General features: G+C 39.2%; 1 protein-coding gene across 3 annotated transcripts in view; it reads left to right on the forward strand.

The window, feature by feature from the left end:
* The window catches only part of LDB2 (LIM domain binding 2), a gene marked incomplete at both ends in the record, with an annotated part of 207,471 nt that overhangs the window by 143,722 nt on the left and 41,287 nt on the right, over positions 1–22,462 (forward strand). For all 3 annotated transcript variants that reach the window (XM_079534665.1, XM_079534666.1, XM_079534667.1), the window contains 3 exons: positions 12,527–12,699; positions 17,276–17,398; positions 19,037–19,120. In XM_079534665.1, the coding sequence (XP_079390791.1) occupies positions 12,527–12,699; positions 17,276–17,398; positions 19,037–19,120 (380 nt within the window). The remainder of the gene's footprint in view (positions 1–12,526; positions 12,700–17,275; positions 17,399–19,036; positions 19,121–22,462) is intronic.

Consider the following 22,462-nt stretch of genomic DNA (forward strand, 5'->3'; position numbering starts at 1 on the left):
GCATTTTCTGATATTCATTCCAGCTCGTTTTTCATTTGTCTTGTAAAAAAGGTATGAATTGATTCTTTCCAAGTTTACTATTACATAGTGCTAGGCTTTGTAAACAAATAAGTCAGCTTGTTATTCACTACAGTAATTAGCACACGCATTTGATTTCATGACAAGTTTGCAATGCTCCTGTTAAAGGAAACCTTACCTGTGAAGCATGAAGAAATGATTTGAAAGCCAGGGAAATATTTCAGATTTGTACATGTAGAGCACCACTTTTGTATGCTTACATTGCAGAGTGGAGTATCGCTGTTTATTTAATTCCAAGAGTCATGTTTGACTATAACAGTTATAAAGAGATAGCAAATTAAATTTGTTTTCCCACTTTTGGTAGGAGATTTTGGAGGAAAAAAAAAAAAAAAATTAACTCATCTAAGGAATATTTAGAATCAGATAGCTATTTTCATGCTAAGATATCAGAACATTGAATTACCAGTCTGGACTTCTCTCATTGATGCCAAGAGGAATGCTTATTGCCAGCACTGTAACCTTATCTGCATATCCTATTGCAGAAAATTAAATGTTTCCCCAAAACCTTTGGAGAAGAACTTTCTACCTTTGATTATTTTAGTTCTATATGAACTGAAATGTTCCAGGAAACATTTTTGGATGAGTTTCCAGTCTGAGATCACAAAATTTGCATAGCTTTTTCTGTAATTAAATAAGAGTTGTTAGGCTGATGATCTCGGGGATCCAAACAAGTTGTATGGAGATATAGTTAGGTATTGGTAGCTATGACTTCCACACCTAACTGAATTTTAGAATAATTGAATCCTTAGAATTGGAAGGGATCACATCTCTGAGCAAGCTGTTCCAGTGTTTCACCACCCTTTTTCCTTATATGCGCCCTAAATCTATCCTCCTTAAGCATGAAGCCATTTCGCCTTGTTCTATCACCACAGACCCTGCTCAAGAATCTCTCTCCTTCTTTCCGTAGCTCCCCTTAAGGTACTGAAAGGTCGCTATCAGGTCACCTAGCAGCCTTCTTTCAGCCTGTCCTTGAATGCAGCCATCTCTTTTGTTGCTTTCCACCTGCAATTTTTTGGAGCAGGTATGGTGGACCAGGGCAAGGATCATGTCCCTCTTGTCGTCCTTTTTTTTGTTGTTTCTTCTTTGTTTTATTTATTCGGTTGTTACCAGGCAGAGATTTTGGGATGACCCTATTGGTGGCCACATTTTATGCTCAGAAGGTCCCTGAAGCTGTCCTTACAGTGGCAGATCAGGTTTGTCACAATGCCTGTACATGCAGTGGTTCTAGAAATCATAGTCAGTCATTGCAACAACAGTATATCAAGAAGATGGTACAATGGCACTCTGTGAAATGTGGAAAAAATGTGTCATATAGCGAAAATGACACAAAACATAGAAAGAGGTTATTGCAGTTTCAGTACAGGTTTGTTGCAGCACTTATTACAGATGTTGCCTTTTTCCAGTTAAGAGCATTCCACATTACTTACTGCGTAAAACTTTATTTAAAACCACATATAATGTGTGCTCTAACTGAGGATTATAAGCCTGTTACATTGCTTGCCCTTTTCTGAAAGTGGTTATTTATTATTTGACATTATTTTGTCAGACAACTGATTTGTATAGCTGAACACAGGGCGCTTGCCTTCTTTTTTAAGGATAATAAACAAGCAGTATTTTTAAAACCAACAAAACACTTTTAAATGGTAGAATATTTTCCTAATGATTGTGTCTAACACGTTGAATACCTTTTTACTTTCTCTGCAGTTAGCTTCCATTAGCTTTAAAGTGAAAGAGAGTGGGAAAGCAAGCTTTACTGCAGAAAAAAAGGAAATCAAAGCTAGCCACCGACGGCTTTTTGAGAAAGAGTGTTCTGGTTGTTATAAAACATGTATATAACCGACAACTGATATTATCCACTGGTGAGATATTGTTCATACGTCTGCAGCATAAAATTACGAGAAAAATCATGCTGGCTATCAATCCACACGTGCTCATTGCAGTTTCAGGGTTTTGAGAATGCCTCGTGTATCTCTTATCATATTACTGTAACCCCTCACCCCCCGCCAGTTGTTCACACATTCTCCCACCATGCTGTGTCCCCTTTGATGGACAGGTAAACACATTTCACCTCTAGTATTTTTAACTTGAATGTGAGCCATGCTGCGATGCTTGACCGATTGCAATGAGCATGAAGTCCTACATGCAGGAGAGGAACAATTGTTCTTCACATCACCTGCCTGTGGGCTTGCATCTTGCCATGAAGAGTCTTCCAGTGCTGAGGAGCCCAGCTCTGCTTACATGCAAAGGCCTATATGAGCCTGTCCACTTCACACACTGAGCTGACCAGAAACCATGTGGCCATCCACACCTGGCTCAGAGTCCGAAATAATATGTCCAGCTTCTTCACAGGGTTAGCTTGTGTCGATGTCGTGGCACATCATGAAGGCATGTAGCTTTTGGGTTCCCTGTAGCATTAGCAACGGAAGTTGCTATCTGCTTACAACATGTTTAACAAGCACACTCATGGCTAACTAACCTTAAACTAGCTGCTGAAGTGCTGCAAGTAGCCTTCTCTCATGAATAGGAGGCTTGCAGGGAGACGCAAATTGCATCCAAGAAGAAAGTAAATCCTGCCTGAGCCGAGCCATGTTTGTCCTTAGGCCTTTCCTCAGGACATCAGTGCTGGGCCTGCAGGGGTGGTGGCACCTGCAGCCTGGACTAACCCCTAAACCATGATCTATCAACTCATGTAAGATGTATGTTGCTGCTGATTTCACCTGAGCATATATCAGGAATTTTAGAAGTGAAAAGGCAACATACGATGTGCTGGCTTAGTCACTCGCAACTCTTTTAATGCTTCTGTGGGTTAAAGGGGGATATACATTATTCAGATCAGTACTTTGTCAGTTGTTTATTCTTCATGCAAGCTGTAAATGTTTCATACTATTTTTAGAGCACACGTAAGACTGTTTTTCTTGCTGCTTCAGCTTCCCATCTCAGCTTGATTCAGAGAAAACACTAGAGATCAGGAGCTGTTGGGATTACGTTTGCAGACATCTGCCTTCAGAACAACTTTGTGCCAGTATGCATAATACAATAGATGTTGTTGCACACTTGCATGCGATTTTTAGCAAAAGATCCCCAGTAAAATAGCCAGAATCTTTGTAGGTGGTAGTTGGGGTGGTTCCAGTGACTTGCTTAATTTTTGCAGAATGATTTGGGTTGAAATCAACAAGAGATTGAGTAGAACTGGGCAATATGTGCAACCAACAGAGACATGCCATGGACAGACAAAAACCCATTTTCTGTGGCAGCTACGCTTGGATGTTGAGCTCTAGGTTCTGCCCCAGAGAAGCGTGGTTATCTGTATGAAAGAATTATGGCAATATGTGAGAGTATGGCCAATATCATTTTATATTAATATCATTTTTCCTCTGCTTTTATGTGATTTTTTTTGTTTAATGCCATGTTTAGTATTCTAGTGGGTCATGTGAAGTCAGGGATCAGAAGTGTGCTTGATTTAATACAACTGGATGTTTTGCCTGCTTTTTGTCTCTTCCTTTTGGTGTTCTGTCATTTGAATTTTATGTTTTTGCCTTTACTTCTTCAGACGACTTTCCTGGGTATCATTTTCTGTGTTGTGCTGGTCCTTTATGCTGGTACAGATTGCATTTGTTCATCTAAAATGCCTGTCCTGCACAATTTCCATCATTTTTATGGTCTTACATTTTGTCATTTTCTGCTTGAGTTTGGTTGTGGTTTGTTATATTTTGACAGTGGTTTGTCATACAGCTGTGAATAACCTCTGCTCTGCCTTTAAAACTTTCTTCATTGCAGTTGTTGAACAAAGTTAACTGAAATGCTCTTTCTTCAAACAATGATTAGCATAGGCTGTATATAGCAACCAGACGAACTACTTGTTCTGGCTTATTAGCATTCTAAGTGCAGATTTTTTTATGCAAATATAAATATTCTCTTCACTGAAGTATCTGTGTATGGACTTTTGCTGGAGAATTATGATTCTGATTTATATAATATGTGGACATTTTATAGTTAGAAGTAGAGCTTCCTCATCTAAGATAGATCTTTTGTCTGTGAAATAAGAATGTGGGTAACCCCCTCAAACCACTTGCACTTCAGCCTAAGAAATCAGCATATACTGTGGCTGCTTAAGAAATTGTGAATTTTTCAGTGTCAGGTAAGGGTCTGCTCTTTATTGCTAGAAACCCAGTTCAGATTTCTAATTTAAACCTAAATTAAGCAACAAACTAAATGAGCTCTGAATTTTTATTTTATGATTGGACTGTATGAAAGAGAATAGCCTAAACTCCATAGGTTATTAGAGTACTATCCCTGGACGTGGAGCAAAGATTTCAAGCCTGAAGCTGGTCCAGAGTCATGCAACAGTAGTACTCTGCTGTTTGTGCTGGAGTTCAAGGTGCTGGCTATGATACATCTGCCTTCTGTAGTCAGTCTGCTCAGCAGACGCTTTCTGTGCGTCCTCTTGCAGTCAGCCTTGATTCTCAAGCTGGAGATCCTAAGTTCAAGTTAACCACGAGCTGGTAGTGTGCCTGTGTGGTCCAGGTCTGCAGTAAGAATGATGCCAGCAGTATAAGGGAGGTGGCCCTTCCTTTGCTGCTGAGGAGACATGTCTGGAGCAGGGTTTGCAGGCGGGGCTCCTTGGTAGAATAAAGGCATATCTATACTGGAGTGAGGCCAGCAAAGGCACAATAGTGATTACAAGTTGGTGGCATGGACTGGACAAGGAGAAGCTGAGAGAGTTGGGACCATGCAGCCTGGAGAGGGTGGATCTTGTCAATCTAAATGAGAATATGATGGGGGTAGATAAAGAAGGCAGAGACAGAATCTTCTTTGTGTCACTCAGCAAAATTCATGAAGTTCCATTTAAACGTAAGAAAAAGCATGTTCCTTGAAAAGTGACGAAACACTGGCATATGCTGCCCGGAGAGGTCATGAAGGCTCCATCCTTAGAGATGTTTAAAACCCAACTGGACAGTGTTCTGGGCAACCCCTGTGAGTGATCTGCTCTGAGGGGGCTGGACCAAATAATACCTGAGAAGCCCTTCAAGCCCAGCCGTGGGCTGTACTCTGCTGGAAGGGATTTTGGGCTCTGCCATTTACTCTCCACATTCCCTAGTCCCCAGGTTTCTCACTCTTGGGCTGAAATACTCTACAGATCTGAAGGCTCTGAATTTTAAAGCATGCAATTCCTTAAAAACTTTGCTAGGGTGCTGATAGTATAGTACAGAAAAGATTGGGAGGCTGTAAAAGGTAGGTTGGCTGAGTTCCTTAATGAAAAACTAATCCGTTGCTTTCTTGAGACATAGAGCTTTTTATAGTTGTTTTCTGGCTACTTTCACAAAAATGAATTATAGTAAAATATTATCTCTTTTCAGAGAGACGGATTTAAGTCTGAGTTGCAGATTATGGATCTCTGAGAGTAAGGGTCATAAAGTCTGGAGAATTAAGCTGAGGTCTCATTGACACGAAGTTTCTGTTACCTGTTCTTGACTCAAGTGTGTTTTAGAGGATTGAAGTGTTAGTTACAGACTACAAGAAAAGGAAATACACTGTCAACTGAATCAAAATTATATAGGCAAATACCAGGATAAAATGGTGTTAGAAAATACTTATTGGAAGAAAAGGAACAGTCTAATCTAACAACACTTGAATTACACAGGAACTGTAGAAGAAAAAAATGGACATGTATAATTGCATATGTTTTAGTACTATTGGTTAAAATTTAGTCTGTATGCAGTAGTTTTGACATAAGAATAAATAAGATAATGCAGATATCATGGATCAGAAAAAAAACTAAACATGGGGTTTGAGTGTGGGAAGGATTCAAGGCACTCAGTCACAGCACTGAATCCATGTTACTCATCTTTGCAGTTTTGTTAAAAAATGAGAACAAAGGCAAAATCATCAGAAACATTTATTTTTTCCTAATTGCCACAGAATACTAGGGAGATCAGTAATGATAAAAACAAATCTGTATTGACATGGGAGGAATGAATAAGCAGCTGATTTTACTTCTCAAAAATTTGTACTTTATTAGCAATATGGAGGTAACACTTGTGAACGACCCTCCAAACTTTATGGAGTTTCTAAACTATTCCATCTGCAGATTACACAGATATTTTCTGAATGTAAAATACCTCTATTACTATTAGTAGTATACTGCTCTTAATAGTATACAATAGTGTATTTACCATTACTTGTAATAGTTGTAATAGTTTTAAAATCATACATTTTATTTTATTTAATACTTTATTTGTATAAAATACTGGAATTTTCCCATAAGATCAGTACAGATCAAGCGTACATTATAACAGTTATTCTATAAGTAGTCTAAGTGATAGGAGCCCAATCTTAGCCACTAGACAGGGAATAAAAAGGATGGGTCTGTGTGTGCCAGATTCTGCCTTGGACACATGTGGGTGGTTTAATCAACATGGCCCACACATCTCTGAAACAGAATTTGGACTTTAATTAGACTGTCTTTTCACTGCCCTTCAGCTTTTCCTGGGAATTGACAGATTCATTTTGTTTGGGTTTGAATCCACTCACCAGAAAAGGTTTTGTAAATGTGGATGGTTGTTCACATGTACAACTTTGGGACTCTTCCCAGCTTCAGTTCTCTCCCTTCCCTCCTCCCCAGTTTTAGCAGAGCTGCTGAGCAAAGTCTAGAGAAAGCATGCATCTCAACCCCCTCTGCATCCCAACCAGGTGGGCTGCATCTGGGAGGGAACACCTGATGTGATATTTCACTGAGACAAATCTGGGCAAATTCAAACAAAAATAGGGACAGAAGGAGAGCAATGACATCACTCTATAATTCCATAATGTTTTGCTTTTTGTGCATTCATTTATTTTGGTTACAAATGCATGCCTAAATGATTGCGCCAGCCTCTGGTCCACACAGATGTCAATTAGCCAAGGCCAGAGATGTCAATTAACAAATAACAGTAAGCTCAAGCTTTCTTCTGTGGTGCTCAGGAAAGCTCATTTGCAATCAGTGAGAAGTCATCTCCAGACTTCCCTAGCCCTTAGATCTGGCTGAGGGAAAGTTGGTCTTAGAATCTCCATTTAATTACTGAACCCCAGCTGTGATAATCTCCCAAGCAAGAGGCTTCCATAACCTGCCTGGAGCTGTACAGGGCATCTCAACTTTTTGGTTTGGAAGCCAAAAAACCTGCAGTCCCAACCAGTGCTGTTCACCAATCCCATCTTTGTAATGTGTTGATGAAATAATCAGCTGCAGTCAGTACCACAGCTTCCAGACAGAGCTCATTTAAGCAACAGACACAGTGTCATTTTTTTCATTCTGTTGCTGATTCTTTGGAACTTTAGAAGGCTTTTTATATTTTATGCTTTTATATTTGTGTCTGTTTTACTGCTTATTTTATATCATAGCTCTAATTGAAGACACAGGACTTGACAGGCTGCAAAAAACAGTCTGGAAGCAATCAAACCAGTATTTTTATTTCTCTGGTTAACACTCCTATTGTTTGACTTCTATACCAATTTGGCAGTTATCCTACATGCTGTGTACATATATGCTAAATCGAAGTCTCTGCTGCTGAGAGCTTGTACTGTAAAGGCAACCTTTGACAAGTGCACTGAGCAAAGAGGGTTTTGCTGTCGAGCCCTACTTCTGCAACAGAGGCCACGAACTTGCATTCTATAGAGAAGGCATTGAGAATTTGACAGCATATCTTTCACAAAGGGAGGAAGTATTCTTCTATTTCTGGCCCACAAATAATACCCGTTTCCTATGAACTAGAAAAACATGTTTACTTTCGATTTTACTTGAATCTTCCTTAGGAAAAACAAAACAACAGTACCACCACCACATGGCATGTGGTGGTACCACAATTAGGTGGATTGGATTAATTGATTTCTGGACCACTCATATCCAGGGAAGTGTCAACATATCTACCCGTTAAATTTCAATTCTAAAATTGTAGTTAGGTCTCTTATCCTCTGGAAATGTAAATAGAGCCATGCGTCGCCAGGCTGTCACATGAGTGAGCAAGCTGAAGGTATGGCATCCCAGCGAGTAACAGCCCTGTAGTTTGTGCAAAATAATCACTTCAGATACACCTTTCTTACAGACACCTTCATATAAATAACCATCATCACCCATTGATAAATCCAGCTGATCTTTGCCGGTTTGCTTTGTTGTCTAGGGATTTGCTAGCACAAATGAAGCAAGCATTAAGAGGCATCGTCTGCCTCTCTGGGGAAACAGTATGTCCTCAGATACTCAGTTAAGGATGAAGGATGCTGCTCAGGACAAAATGCAAAGTAGCATTATGGGGATCTGGCATTAATGCCTGAGTGCTGAGGGAGGGGTAGGTGAATTTTCTTTCTAGCTCACAGTGTGTCCATTTTCTTATAGTGCAGGATGTTGCATTTCACTCAGTGAAACAGCCTGTACTGGATAATGGCACTGTAAGATTCTGCTAGTGTTCTTGCAGATGCAGGTGTGAATCTGTGTCTGCTTTCCTAACCCTGAGTGCTGGGCTCAGAGCTTCAACATCTGCAGTCATGGCTTCTCTAATCTGTTCTTGCAGGCAGATGATATAGCATCTATTATTAATACTGTTTAATAAATCCTATTAAAATAACTTCTTTCAAGTTACTTATAATTTTGCCAAACTTAAGCCAATAAAACTGAAATTGTGGTTTATTTTGCTTGTAGCTAGTTCTCTCTTATCTAAGTCAAAAATGATTTCTGTTTTTGAAAATGAAAAAAAAAAAAAAAACCCAAGAACTGTTTTGTCCATTTTACAAAATTATTGCAACTTTTTATTTTCTCATCCATTTATTTTATTTTCTCATCCATATGATGTTGTGGAGCAGGATTGCTTACTTTTGTGGCAGGGGTTGCCTTTTGTCCTCCTTGTGTAAACCTGACTGAATTTAGCAAATTTATTAAATTTATGGATCTTTGTGGAAAAAGACACCATTCCGATGTACTCATCTGAAGCCTCACTAGAGTTTGACAGCTGAAATTTTCAAGACTTTCCTACTCAGGGAGCCCAGTGGGCTATCTCCACATCTACTACAAAGAGTAGCTGGACTCAAGGCTCTGTGGACTCCTGGATTTTTCCACTGCAAACCCCGTTTCCAGACCCTGATGTATGGTCAGCCAGTGCTGCATGTGAAAGCAGGAAGCCCTTCCTTCTCCAGAGCTCCCGGTCAAGCAAGCGGCTTGACTATGGAACTGTCACTGGAAAATCCAGGAAGAAAACTCTCTCACTCCAATGAGGCATTAGAAGCATAGAGGAAAGAGGGAAAAGAAGGCAAAAGAAGAGAGGGACTAAACCAGAAAAGAAATCTGATGGCACCGAAGTGTGAGAGCGGACAGAAGTATTAACTAGAAGGTGAAAGGAAGAAGAGGGAAGCTGATTATGGGAGGGTTAGAAGTCAGTAAGAAAAACACGGACAGTGAATAGGGAGCTGCTTAGCTGCATGGAGGGCAGAAAGAGATGCTCTTACCTTGTCCCTGGCTGGATAGAATGATGAGCAAAGGGAGGAGGGATGGAGTCGGATAAAGCAGAGTGCAGAAAAGTAGGAGACAGAAGATCCTGGGGAAAAGTACACAAAATTCAGAAGCAGAAGAAAGATTTACACTGTAGAGGCAAGGAGCTTTGTGCAGCATGGGTAGCTGGGAAGGGCACTGAGAAAGTGTGCATGAAGCTGGCATTTGGGGGACAGAGGAGGAGAACAGGGAGACTGCAAATAGATAGTGTGGCCCCCTTTAGGTAAGGAGAATGAGGGATTTGGGGAGCTACAGGGGGATTAGTGAGCCTGCCTGAGCAAGGAGAACAGACTATGTGAGGAGGGGGAGAAGGGACAGGGCAGCACTGAGAGCTGAACCGTGAACATGGAAGATAACCTGTGTGTATAAACTGACCATAAGATGGGAAAGAGAAAGACCGTGAGGGTAGGGAACAGGGAGACTTAGGGGGGGAGGAAGGGTAATAAAGAGCGGAGCTGAGAGTGCTTGGATATTCATACACACAGTTATGTTCTGGAGGAGAAAACATCAAGGAAAGCCTTTTGCACTTAAAACACAGAAAGTTTGTGGTTACAAGGGCTTGTTGCACAGCCCTTTGTTGTTCTTGGAAATGTCTTCTGCATAAATAAGCTGTTACCACTGTACAGAGTCATGTTTATACTAGAAAATAAGTTATCTTTTTAAGCCATGAAACGCTTCAGGAAGAGAGCCCAAGCCTTGGATTTGCTTCAGTCTTCTGTAGCAAAAGCAGCTCAGTGAGCTGAGGACCAGCCTACTTGTTAGTAGGGTTTTGTGTCTGTTTCTCCTGGAGTTTATGGTAGTGTATGCTAGACACTCACTTGAGAAGCTGTTCCTTTTACAGACAGAATCTGCATGGGCATCTGTAGATGAAAATGAGGTTCTGTGGGGCACCACCTTATGTGCACCTCTGTTCCTCCTCATCCTTTTGGCTCCTCATTTCGTTATTCACAGTAGCAGATCCCGGTGGCAAGAACAGACAGTGCTTAGTAGGAAAAATAATGAGATATTTAATGTAGTTCTAGCCTTCTTTAATGTGTTGTAGCTGCGGTTACAAGGCTAAAACCAGCACCATATGACTATGCTACTTCAGGAATGGTCTATAAATGCAGTTAAAGAAGTTTCAAGATTTTTATGTGATGCCTAAGTCACGTGAATAGAGGTTTATCACAATCAGTAGGAATGCTGGATTTTCATATCACACATTTGCTGCCTAGGATGATTAGCAGGAAATTTAATTTGCACTAATTAGCCTTAGGGGAGCAAAAAATTAACATGATGGAAAAGTTTCAAGTTTTGCTATATACCATACCAAGACGGAAAAATTTGAGTTAAAGCTCGAGTCTTATGCTGATACACTGGACTTCATTTTCTCTAAATTGAATTAAAAGACTGCAGAAAATTAATGCATGCATGGCCATAGTGAGTGGGTGGGTTTTTTAGGAGCTTGAGTTGTAGAATAGTTGTTCAAAGTATTCATTGAACTGTCAGCCATATCCAGCGAACACAGTATATTTTAATCCTTAAAATTATGTTGATATCTAATATTGCAGTAAAAGCTTTAAGTCCTTATTTTCTATATTCGTATATTTTCCTTACATAATGTGCATTGTAACTGCACATTGAAATACTCCACATTGTAACACACAGAGCAGAAACAGCTTTCACAGAAACCACTTCTGTGAAAACACCATAGTTTTTAATTTACAACACCCACTTGCAAATACATTTTTAGGGTCAAGTGCCCTTGTTTGTATGCTGGCAAAATTCCTATGAAAATAAGTTCTTCAGAAATTACTCTGAAAGGTATAAGAGAGACATGAGTCACCGCATAGTCCTGGTAGATAAGTAAGAATTAGGAGCTAATCAACTCTAATTTTGCCTGTTGGTGGTGACTTTTCTGTCTCATTGTTCCAGAACATTTAGTTTAGATCTCTCAGTTTTTCCCTCTGAAGATGGAGGTAATTTTCATGTATCCACCACTCAGAATTACTGTGGATTGATTAATGCATGCAAGGCAATGACTCGTTCAGTATGGAAGTATTGGTCTATTATAAACTAAAGTGTTCTTTCATACAAGCTTGTGGTTGCATCCAAATTTATCTGTAAAAAAACAGGTGGAAAGCATCGGTTGCATATGAGATAATTGCCTTTGATACCGGTTTTCTGCTAGTCTGTGCATCCAAAATGCATGCCATGCTCACTATTACTATTACTTGGAGAACTCAGTACTTGAAGTCCATGCTCCTGAGGACTAAGAGTGGATATAAGCTACCACAAACCTCCCAGCCTGTGCCACAAATACACTTAGTCTAAAGAGAGATTTCAGGTAGACTCTTTGTTGGCAATCGTATGTTGTATAAATACACTGTATTGCGTTCGCAGGTTTTTCTTCACTCTCCAGATTGATAGCCATAGCTGTCCTATGCAGTCAACGCAGTCAACAGTGTGTGTGCGGCTGTATATACATACACATGTGCACACATGCAAACATATTTGTGTCCACAACTACTCTATATAAATGCACTTTGCCTTTTTGAATGTAAAAATGCATTTCTGTAAGTGCTCAGCACTTGTCTTTATACATTTATGAGTAATATCCAACTTTCAGTCATAATTGGCACCATGTGGCTCTCTGTATGATAATTACTGGGACAAAAAACTTGCAGATGGTTTCAAAAGTGACTCTAACTCACCATCAGTGTAAAGAGATTGAATAAGATGAGATCACTCTCTCTGAATATCAGAATAAGCTGTGCTCATTGATTTCACTGGGAGCAGGCACAACTCCATTTCTACAGCAGACAGAAAACGTATTATATTACTTAAATGAAAGTTTGATTTCATTGCACTTAAATTTATTCATGTTCTGTTAGCAAATAGTTGAAGATTTTATAACCTAGAGCATTTGCTGAATTCTGCTTTGTATTTTCCTCACAGCAATTGGAAGGACCCTCATTCCTCGTTATTTTAGCACTGTCTTTGAAGGAGGTGTAACAGACCTGTATTACATTCTCAAGCACTCAAAAGAGTCATACCACAACTCATCCATCACAGTGGACTGTGATCAATGCACCATGGTCACTCAGCATGGAAAACCCATGTTTACCAAGGTAACAGGGAAGACTCAAAAAAGCATGTTGTTTGTTTTTGTTTTGTTTTCTTTCTTTCTGGTGTGTATAAGAGTGAAAAATATTGGCTGTTGCATTTTTCTGGTAGACTGAGATTATTTCTAATACTGAAAACTCTTGAATCTCTTTAATTACTATTTTCTGTATTCATTACATGACTGGAAAATTTTGTGGGCATCTTCTGCAGTTCTCCCAGAAAGATTGCAAGAGAAGCACATAATGCCAGGTTTCTGGAACTACCAGATGTACATGAATTAAAAGCAACCTGCCCATCTCCTTTTCTCTTGGCTCAATTTTAAAGCAACAGTGAGATTTTATATTGCTTGGTGCCTACCATTTTGGGTGGCTCACTTTGCACTTGATACTCAGTCTAAGGACTGTAAATCTCTGGGGAAAAAGGTGATTTAGTACAGTAGGATGCTGGTCCAAAGGGCAGGGAAGTCAGTGGAAGGTCTCAATTGATTTGAGCATGGTCTGCGTCAGGCAGTTAGTACATATTGAATTTATTTGCAACTGATAGTGAACTGTGGAATATAGTGAATTATATTATCTTCATGCATTGGCTACTTCAATTCTTTAATTAAAGTGAGTGTTGTATATTTATAAAAACAGTACTAAAAAGATGGGAAGTCCAAGTCAAAATGAAAATCCTACCTTAAAAACCAGTAAACTGATTCTGAAAATGGAAAGGCACACTTCATAATTTGACAGAAAATGTTTCTTTTGCATCTTGTCCTGTTCATTTCTGTGAACATCAATTTTCACATGGAAAAAAAGTATAAAAGAAAAGGTGCATCAGGAGATAATCCATCCATATTGCCCATATCCTACAAAACTGGGGAGGTTTTTGAGTTTAACAAGGCACTGATGTTGACAACATCATGCGTAGGGGCTGCGTGGCACATGTTGTTTTAGCATTTTGTGTCTTCTCTGACAATTTAATTCCTCCTGGTGTGGGACTTAAAGGATAGGGAGAAGAAGCCACCAATGTGCAGAGTGCTGGTGAGCTGGGAGGTGTGTATTTTATGGCATATTTGTTCCAGCTGTCCCATTCCAGCCCCCTGTGGTTTACACAGACGCAAACATGGAGATACTCCTGGATGGCACCTCTTTCTTCCTGAGCACTGAGGTAGTAGTTGTCATGGTTGCCACATGTAGAAAACATGGGGAGGTGCAGGGAGGCTGCTTTTTTTGTGGAGCTGCTTTTAAAGAATGGGTGTTTTTTTTTTTTGTAATGGCTGTATGTTAAAATGGCTGGATAAGTAATACTGTTGAAATAGAAGACAGCATATAGTGGAATAGAGGAGAAAAGAATACATTGCTCTCAGAAATAAGTTAGAGCCAAATGCTGTCTCAGCTGTGTATGTGTAACTTCTAGCAGAGATAGTGAGGTCATGGATCTTGAACGTAAAGGTAGGCTCTTAACTCCCACAGCATTGCTGGAAGAACAGAACTCTCATAAGCAGCGCTCCAGCTGACTGAGTAGCTCCTCACATCATGTCTGAATTTGACCAAGTGAAAGGGTTTTTTTAGTGCAAAAATACAAATAAGCTATTCTTGTTAATAGCTATTTCAGTTTCACGAACAAATTGTAAGCTACAAATTCACTAGCATTTAATATAATGGGCTGGAACAGTTCTCATCACATATTGAATCAGGAATCCACAGCTGCATTTTATTCATTTCAACATTTTCTCAGTTAGAGCTACTCACTGCATATTGCAATATTGGATGAATATATAATACGGCATTTCCAATTTTTTTCAAACAAATGTGGCTAGAACATGCCTACCAGTGAGGATACAAATAGTTCAGCTTGTCTTTAGAAGGCTGTTGTCTACGTTAAGTAAGGCACACGCTTAAGAACAGACTTTGTCAAGTTATAAATGAATACAATTCATGGCATGAATTAGAGTGGCAAAGAAGAGGCCAAAGCCCTGACTACCATGTTCATTGTTTCTCCAAGCAAAGGAAAGAATTATGACTATTTCCAATACTCTGGTTTTGAGTGTTTTCCCAATTTCATGTATAGCCACACTGGTTTTCTGCAGTTTGTGGTTTTTATAGTTCCTGATAGCTGTCGCCAAGGTTGAGCTTTGCTTCCACCCTGAGCACCCACTCAGGAGCACCCACTGGTGGGACAGGCCTTCTCTTGTGCTCCATCAAACTGATTTATAAGCATGGAATCAAACACTCCCAGTGATTTTGGCCCTCCAGCACATTCCAGATTTGTAAAAGCATCAGATTTCTTTTAAAGCCAGGTTTGAGAGATGGCCATTAACAGAAGGGGGAAGAGTTTTAAAAGATGCGCTGTGTCACTACTGCAAGAATCCAAGTGTTATGGAACAGGAATGAATTTATTTCTTATAGATGCAGGCAGTTGAATTTCCTACAGTTAATAAGTGCAGCGAAGGGGTTAAAAAGCTATTGGTTAGTTTGAGAAACGTTCTTTTTTAGTTTTTTCTTGGCCTAGTCTAGAGCAACCACGTGATATGCTGAATGCCTGCCAGCCTCTTTCTTGTTGATCCTCCGGAGACCATCTGTGCTGGGGGCATTGATTAGAGTGTGTCTGCTGGGATTACATCTTTTCTGTTGCCATGCCAACTAATCAGCTGATTTTGGTTACCACAGAAACAAAATGTCAGAGCTCACAGTACGGTAACATGAATTCAGCACAACAGAAAATGTTTTCTTAATTGGAGACCCTTTTGATTTTTTGGATTCTATGTAAAAGGTAGCATTTAAAAAAAAAAAAAAAAAAAAAAAAGCCCATTTAAAATAAGAACTGCACCAATTTTATTGATTAAAAGCAGTGTGTAAAATTCTGCTCCACAAAAGGAAATTAAATTCCTTTATAAGATGTATAAATTTTTACCACGGTGATATGAGGTATGTGTTTCAGTTTTTCTATTAGAATTTGTTAATGCTAGTGCATAAAACAAGTCTGTTAAGAGCTGTGGGTTTTTGAGCCGCAGAAGAAACATTTGAGAAGCCACAGGTATTATTATTAAGAAATATTTTAAACCTGAAGTATTTTCATTTAACCGGTCGGTAATCAGGAACTTTGGCCTCAGCACAGTAATGTTAATATAACAGAATGCTTTTCTTCTTGTTTTGAACCTTATCTGCACACATGTGTTATATCTCTGGGTAATTCCTTATCATAGTACAAGTGATGTGAAAACCAAGATCAGGGTCAAACAACAGCGTAAGTTACATTAAGAATTTGAAGGCTTCACTGAGCTATGCTAAAAGGGGCAGAGGAGAACCTGTTGCAGCATTCTTCTTCATAGGTCTAGAGTAGTTTATCTGTATAACATGCCTGTTAAAGTTACTTGTGTATTTCTGTAGAAACAACCATGAGAAAAAGTCATGATAACATTCATGAACTGCTAACTGGAAAAGCCACACATTGCCAAGGCAGGAACTAGTCTGATGTGAGCGAGGGTTGTAAAAAGGCCAATGGCCTCAACCAAATCTAGGATGGCTAGTTGCTCAATTAACTATTATTTGTTTTAAAATTAAATTTGCAAGAACCTTTTCTTTTAAAAAGAATTGTTACAGTATGTCTCCACAGTATCTCTGCATCCTTACTTTGAAATTCTGCTTGGAATAGGAGTTGTAAGTCTAAGCGTTCAATTAAAAGAAAACAATAGAGGTAGCTAAATTTTGGATCAGGCCTCGTTCATGTTTTCCGGGGTGCCCCAAGGCAGGCATGTATTTTGCACCCACTTCTTTTAAAGAAGTCCACAACTATAGCTTTTTTTTTTTTTTTTTTTCCCAAATACAGTTGCTTAAAAATCTTCAGTAATTTATTTTATTCATCATTTCCAGGTAGTATCTCCTTGCTGCCTCCCATATGTATCTGCTCCTTAGATAAGAGCTCTCACAGTGCTGCAGGAGCCACTGGCCATAGATGCAGCTCCACTGTACCCTCTGGCTCTTTATTGCTGTCCCACCATTCCATGAAAGGGCAGCATTAATAAAAGTAGGTAAGAAATAAAAGAAAAGTGAGATAAAAAGATAAAAATACTTGGAAAATACTTGGAAAAGAATGAGAAGAAAGGAGAAAAAAAAAAAAAAAAAAAAAAAGGATTAACATCAACCACGTCCATTCAGGGCACCCTGTTCTCCAAGCAGATAGGAGGGGAAAATTTATGTGCCCATCCAATGTGAGGCAAGATCAACCTAAGAAAAACTGGGAACAGTGGTCAGCAACTTTGCATCAAGTGTGCACACTTGGACCTCAGTCACCTCCATTGCAAGGCTGGGTCGTTAATTAGCAGTCCTGAACCAAGAGAGAAAGAGAACTGATGCAATACATAAGATTTAGTGAAATGCTATGAAATATTTAGTATTATAAGGTACTATCTGCTCTGCAGTAAGGCCATTTTCTCACATTTATTTTTTCCCCCGGTGAGAAAGAAAAATAATTAGTCCAGCTCAGGTGAACAATAGAATACTGCTCTGATATTTTTGAATGTTGTTTGGTCGATGATACAGTACTACTGCAAGCAAAATTCCTGGGAATTTATGTCATGCATTTTATGTATTCTAGGTATGCACAGAAGGACGTCTTATCTTGGAGTTTACTTTTGATGATCTTATGAGAATAAAAACATGGCACTTTACTATTAGACAATACAGAGAATTAGTCCCACGCAGCATTCTAGCCATGCATGTAAGTAATCCTTTTTTCACTTGACCTAATGCAAAGAGATGAGATTAGGTTTATGAAGAACTCCAGCAAATTTCACACCCAAGGCAACTAACTGTAAATATTTTCTTTTGCCTGCAACTGCATTCATTATAAGTTTCATCATTGCTCCTTCCTGTCTCAGTGCTTCATTGTTGCCACTGTTGCTATATTTCCATTTTGGTTTAGCACAGTTTTGTTTTTAATCCCATTTGGTGGTCTGTATGGTTTGGGCTTAAAATCTGTTCATATTGATATCACATAAACTAACATCAGTGAATTTCCATCCTTTTAGATACAAATTTTCTTGGTCTTTAAATTAAGCTAACTAATTTTACCCTTATATCAGGCAGAAAATAAATAAATATCACATCTTTACTCAGAATACTTCAGAGTTGTAACTCAGGTCTTCCCTTCCTAATATTTCAAGACTTTTTTTTATTTGTAATTGAATGAAAGCATACACAATAGAACATTAAAACTTTGTATATTCTACAGGATAAAGTCAAACTATAATAAAGTAAATCACTGAGGGGAATCACAGAACGGAGTATTATTGCTACTTTCAGTTCTGCATTGCAGAAGCATTCAGATTAGTAGCGCTCCATATGCAAAATTAATTACAGGGCTAAAGTGTTGTAGAGGGTAAGAATACAACCCAAATATACGTCCTTATTTTGACATCAAGTTACTTGGATATCCAAAGTTAAAGATATATATTTTAGAGAAGACTTTTAAATAACTTAAGCAGCCCAGACATGGAAATACTGTTGGAAATATTTTCCTCTATTTCTATCCCTTTCTTCTCTAGTTTTTTGTTTGTTTGTTTGCTTGTTGGTTTTTTTGGGGTTTTTTTGTTTTTTTTTGTTTTTTTTTTTAAGAGGGTTCAACTTCTGAACTATTCAACAATATCCCATTAAATAATATGGCTGTGGGCACAATTTTATATTTAGGGAGGTTGCGATTCAAAGAGACTAGAACCAGACTAGCGAACAACCAGCAGGTACTGTAGTAATGAGATCAATCTCATTCTAAAGCAGAGGCTGGTTTCACGGTAAAGCTCCTGGCTTGGGTCATAGAAGGACTGTGCTCATGCTTTTCCAGTTTCATCTGAAGTAAAATAACCTAAACCAAAAAGGTTCTCCAGCCTGTGCTTAGCGCCTCTCACATGATTAGGTCTGTTAGAAAGTGCTTTGATGAGTTCTCTGCTTCAATTTCTCATACACAAAAAGAAAGCAATACCTTCTTTACTTCTGCCTTTATCTGCTTACTTTCCTTGTTTTCCAGCGAACAAATGAAAGGCTCAAGGTCTTACAGGAAGCTCTTTGTGAAGTGGGTGGGAGGGGTGCTCTACTTGTCTGTGCCCTATGCATGACCAGACCTCCAAGGTATATTACTTGAATGGTTATGGACAGGAGGAAGTACTGGAAAACATTCTGGTTCAGTTCTTTAAGGTTTTGCATTTTCCTGTGCAAACAGAGCTCTGTAGCTTATGGCATAAATTCATTATCAATAGGAATGACATCTCTCTTCAAAGAACCTTCTCCACATTCCACCAAGTGGATAAAGAAAAGCAAATAGATGAAAAGCAAAGTGAAAATTCTTTTTCTCTCTGTTGTTTAGGCACAAGACCCTCAGGTGCTGGAGCAGCTGTCCAAAAACATCACTCGAATGGGTCTGACAAACTTCACCCTCAACTACCTCAGGGTAAGCATACCATAGCCAACATTTATTGTGAGCATTTTTTACAAGTTACTGTTAGCTTTGAGTCAACGTAATGAGAGCAGAGCCTGTGTCAGACAGGTAAGAGGTGGACCTAACTCTTAGCAGGAGTGCAGGAGACTGCAATAAAGATGTAGTTGCTAATAATGCAGCATTAAAAAGGATAAGAAATTTGTCATGGAATTGAAGGAATGTGTGCACAATGCTATATTTTTGATGGTATTACTTCTCGTCTTTGACAAAAGGATTGATTTTTTTCAAGCAAAACTGTTTCACTGTTCCTGAGAAAATGGCAGCTTGTTCTCATTAACAACTGCCTGTCTTCTCCACCTCTCCACCTCTGAGCAAACACTCAGCTCCAGTCTGGCTACTGCAGTTCCTCAAACCAGTTCTTGTTTCACGTGCTTCTGGGAGCCTGAGCTCCCTCCTCAGCCTTGCATTGAATTGAGTGTGTTCTTTTTATGATTAAATAATGCATTTGTTCCCATTGCTTTTTGACCCTTGAAGTGCATTCAAAGTTTGTAAGTTTATTTTTATTTTTCAGAGTATTCCCTGGTGTGGGCTTACAGTGCATACACTGAAATATGGGTTCGTAGAGTTCATTTTTCAAGATTAAAATTAAGATTTTTCTTTTTCCTAAACATGCCATTAATAGATAAAATAAGGCAGATAACTCAATAATATACCAAGCTAACTTGCCCAAGAAATCTGCTTTTATTCCTTCTAACTGTGTAATAATTCAAGATGTTTCTTGAAGATGACAAGAACACACTAGAAAATGCAGGGTTTTTTTTTCAGCTGAAGGTAGAGCTGAGAGCCTGTACTGCAGCATTTTAGCTGTGCATTTTTCAGGGCTGTGATCCTTGTAAAATATTTCCTATGATGAAGTCCTATCCCAGAGTGTTTTGGACTCCAAGGAGGAACCGTGTCAGGATGGAGACATGGTGAGATTTCTCTCACTGTGTATGCCTATAGCTTATAGACAGGCTGTAGTTTTCCTTGCTCTTCCAGAATAATAAGCCTTTGTTGGGTAGCTGGTAGTTTATGTGGTGCTGGCTTAGAAATTACTGTTCAAATTATAGTCTGAGTTACACAGGGCGGATTGGCTGTAACTGAAAGAAGAATTTGTCATAAAACCTCGGAGGAATAAGGCTCTGCATTAGAATTTCCCCTGTAAAGTCGAGGACAGTGCGTCTATGTTGTGTATATTGCATTCTCTCCAACATCTCTTATCTAACTTTGAGAGCTATGGATTTGAAGAGTTGGCTATTTGCACGTGCCGATAGAGACAGGGCAAAGGGGAGCGGTTTTAAATTAAAAGAGAGGAGATTTAGATTAGATGGTAGGAAGAAATTTTCCACTCAGAGGGTGGTGAGGGCCTGGGCAGCCTGAGCTGGTGGGTGGGAACCCTGCCCATGACACAAGGCATTGGAATTAGATGATGTTTAAGGTTCTTTCCAACCCAAGCGCTTCTGTGATTCTATGATCTCACAGCTTGGTATACTGGAGCTGTCCTCCAGAAATGGCCACCAGGGCTCCCTCATAAATCACACCACATTTTGCATTATGGCAAACAGCAGCAAGCAGCTATCTTCAGTAGACTATTTCCATGTTTTCTTTCAGTGTTTTCCTACGCCACAAGATATTGCCTGACTTTTGAGGTCTTTGATTCCCTTAGCATGGCTGGACACACCTGTGAGCGCTTGGGCTGGTTCAGCATATGCTCTCTGCAGGGCTCAGAGGGCCAGGCCAAATTTGCAGCATATCCCTGTCCCCATTCCCTTCCCAGTCCTTTGTGACATGTTCTGCAACTGCCGCTCGTGATGATGTGCACAAGAAAGGCAGGGGCCCCACTAGGATGCAGCCATGCCTCACACCCACACTGCTCCCATCAGCATCAAAAAAATGGAAAGGAAGAAAGCGGGGGAGGGAGGAAAAAAAATCCTCAGGAAAAGAAAACTGGGATCAAGCTAAGCACTGAGGAGATGAGCACTGAAGTGAAAGGGGATGAAAAGATGAAATCTTACTTTTTTTTCTCCTTCCTTACTAGTTTAGTTAGCTTAACAGACAACATTAGGTCTCTGGGTGCAAAGCTTCCTCTGGCTCCTGCTGTGGAGATTCCAAAAGGGTTGGTTTTTTTTTTCTTTTTTACAAGCCAATCTTTGTACCTCTCTTTCTTGCCGGGAGGAATTGATCATTCTGCTTTTTTTTTTTTTTTTTTTTTTCCCCAGATGTTCAGCTCGAGCTCATATCAGATGAAATATTTCCATTTGATTTACTTCTTTTCCAATCACTTTCTTCTGTTAATTTTAAAATGAAAATCCTTTCTCAACTCAGAATTGTAAAATTGTGAGCTGGAAGTATCTGGTAAATGCACAGAGGTTTAAGGTGTTTTCTCCTTTGTTTAAGCCAGCATTAAAGGATATTTTATCCAGTCTTCCCAGTATTTAGTAATTAGTACTGTTACATGTTTCTGAATAAGGTTTTCAGACTAAGCATAAAAATGATTTCCTTTTTTTTTTTTTTTTTTTCTGCTGCACACAGCAAAGGCTTGCAATACTCATAAGCAAAAACTTCACTGATGGGCAGAATTAATCATTTTTATTCTCCAGTGTGCACACAGCAGCAAGCTGCACTGCAGTCGCTTTAAAGGCAGAATTTAAACTTGGATTTCAGATGGTTGTGATATAAAGGCATAGCCTGTATTTTTTGCACTCTCAACATCACAGAATGCTAAATCATTGCTATTTGGAATAATTGCAGTTGCTGGCATGTTAACCTCCATTCCAGAGTGCCACATGCCTGTGGAGCCACAGCTTTGGATGTGTGCCCTGTTTTGTCTTCATTTATTCAGAATAAAGGTGCTCCACACAGAAAAACATTGATTATTTTTTTTTAATCACATTTAATGCAAACTGTAAGTATTTTTTCTGGAATGTATTCCAGAACCTGGAAATGAATTATTTTGTCCTGTGTCATTTGCCAAATGCTTTTTCTCTTTGTTTTCTCTGGCACTGTAAAAAACCATAGGTTTCCTTCCCTTCCAGTTACTAGTTTGTTTTGTTCCAGCATAATTGATTACCTCATCAATGGGGTCAGCCGACTTTGCTGTAACTGCTGAATAGGAGCTGAACAGGCTGTCTCAGAAATAATGAGCAAAACCTTGTAGGTTTTAAATTAATATCAAGCTTTTTAAAAGGTAATTTTTCATCAAGTCATCAAGTATTACAAGATATTACAAACCATCAGATAATAAGCCCAAGACCTATATCCTAGTCTCAGTCAGTACAACTTCAGGAACAAACAGGGATCCTGTACAGAGTTGAA

This window comes from Tetrao urogallus (assembly GCF_951394365.1).
Source record: "Tetrao urogallus genome assembly, chromosome: 4".
NCBI lineage: Eukaryota > Metazoa > Chordata > Aves > Galliformes > Phasianidae > Tetrao > Tetrao urogallus.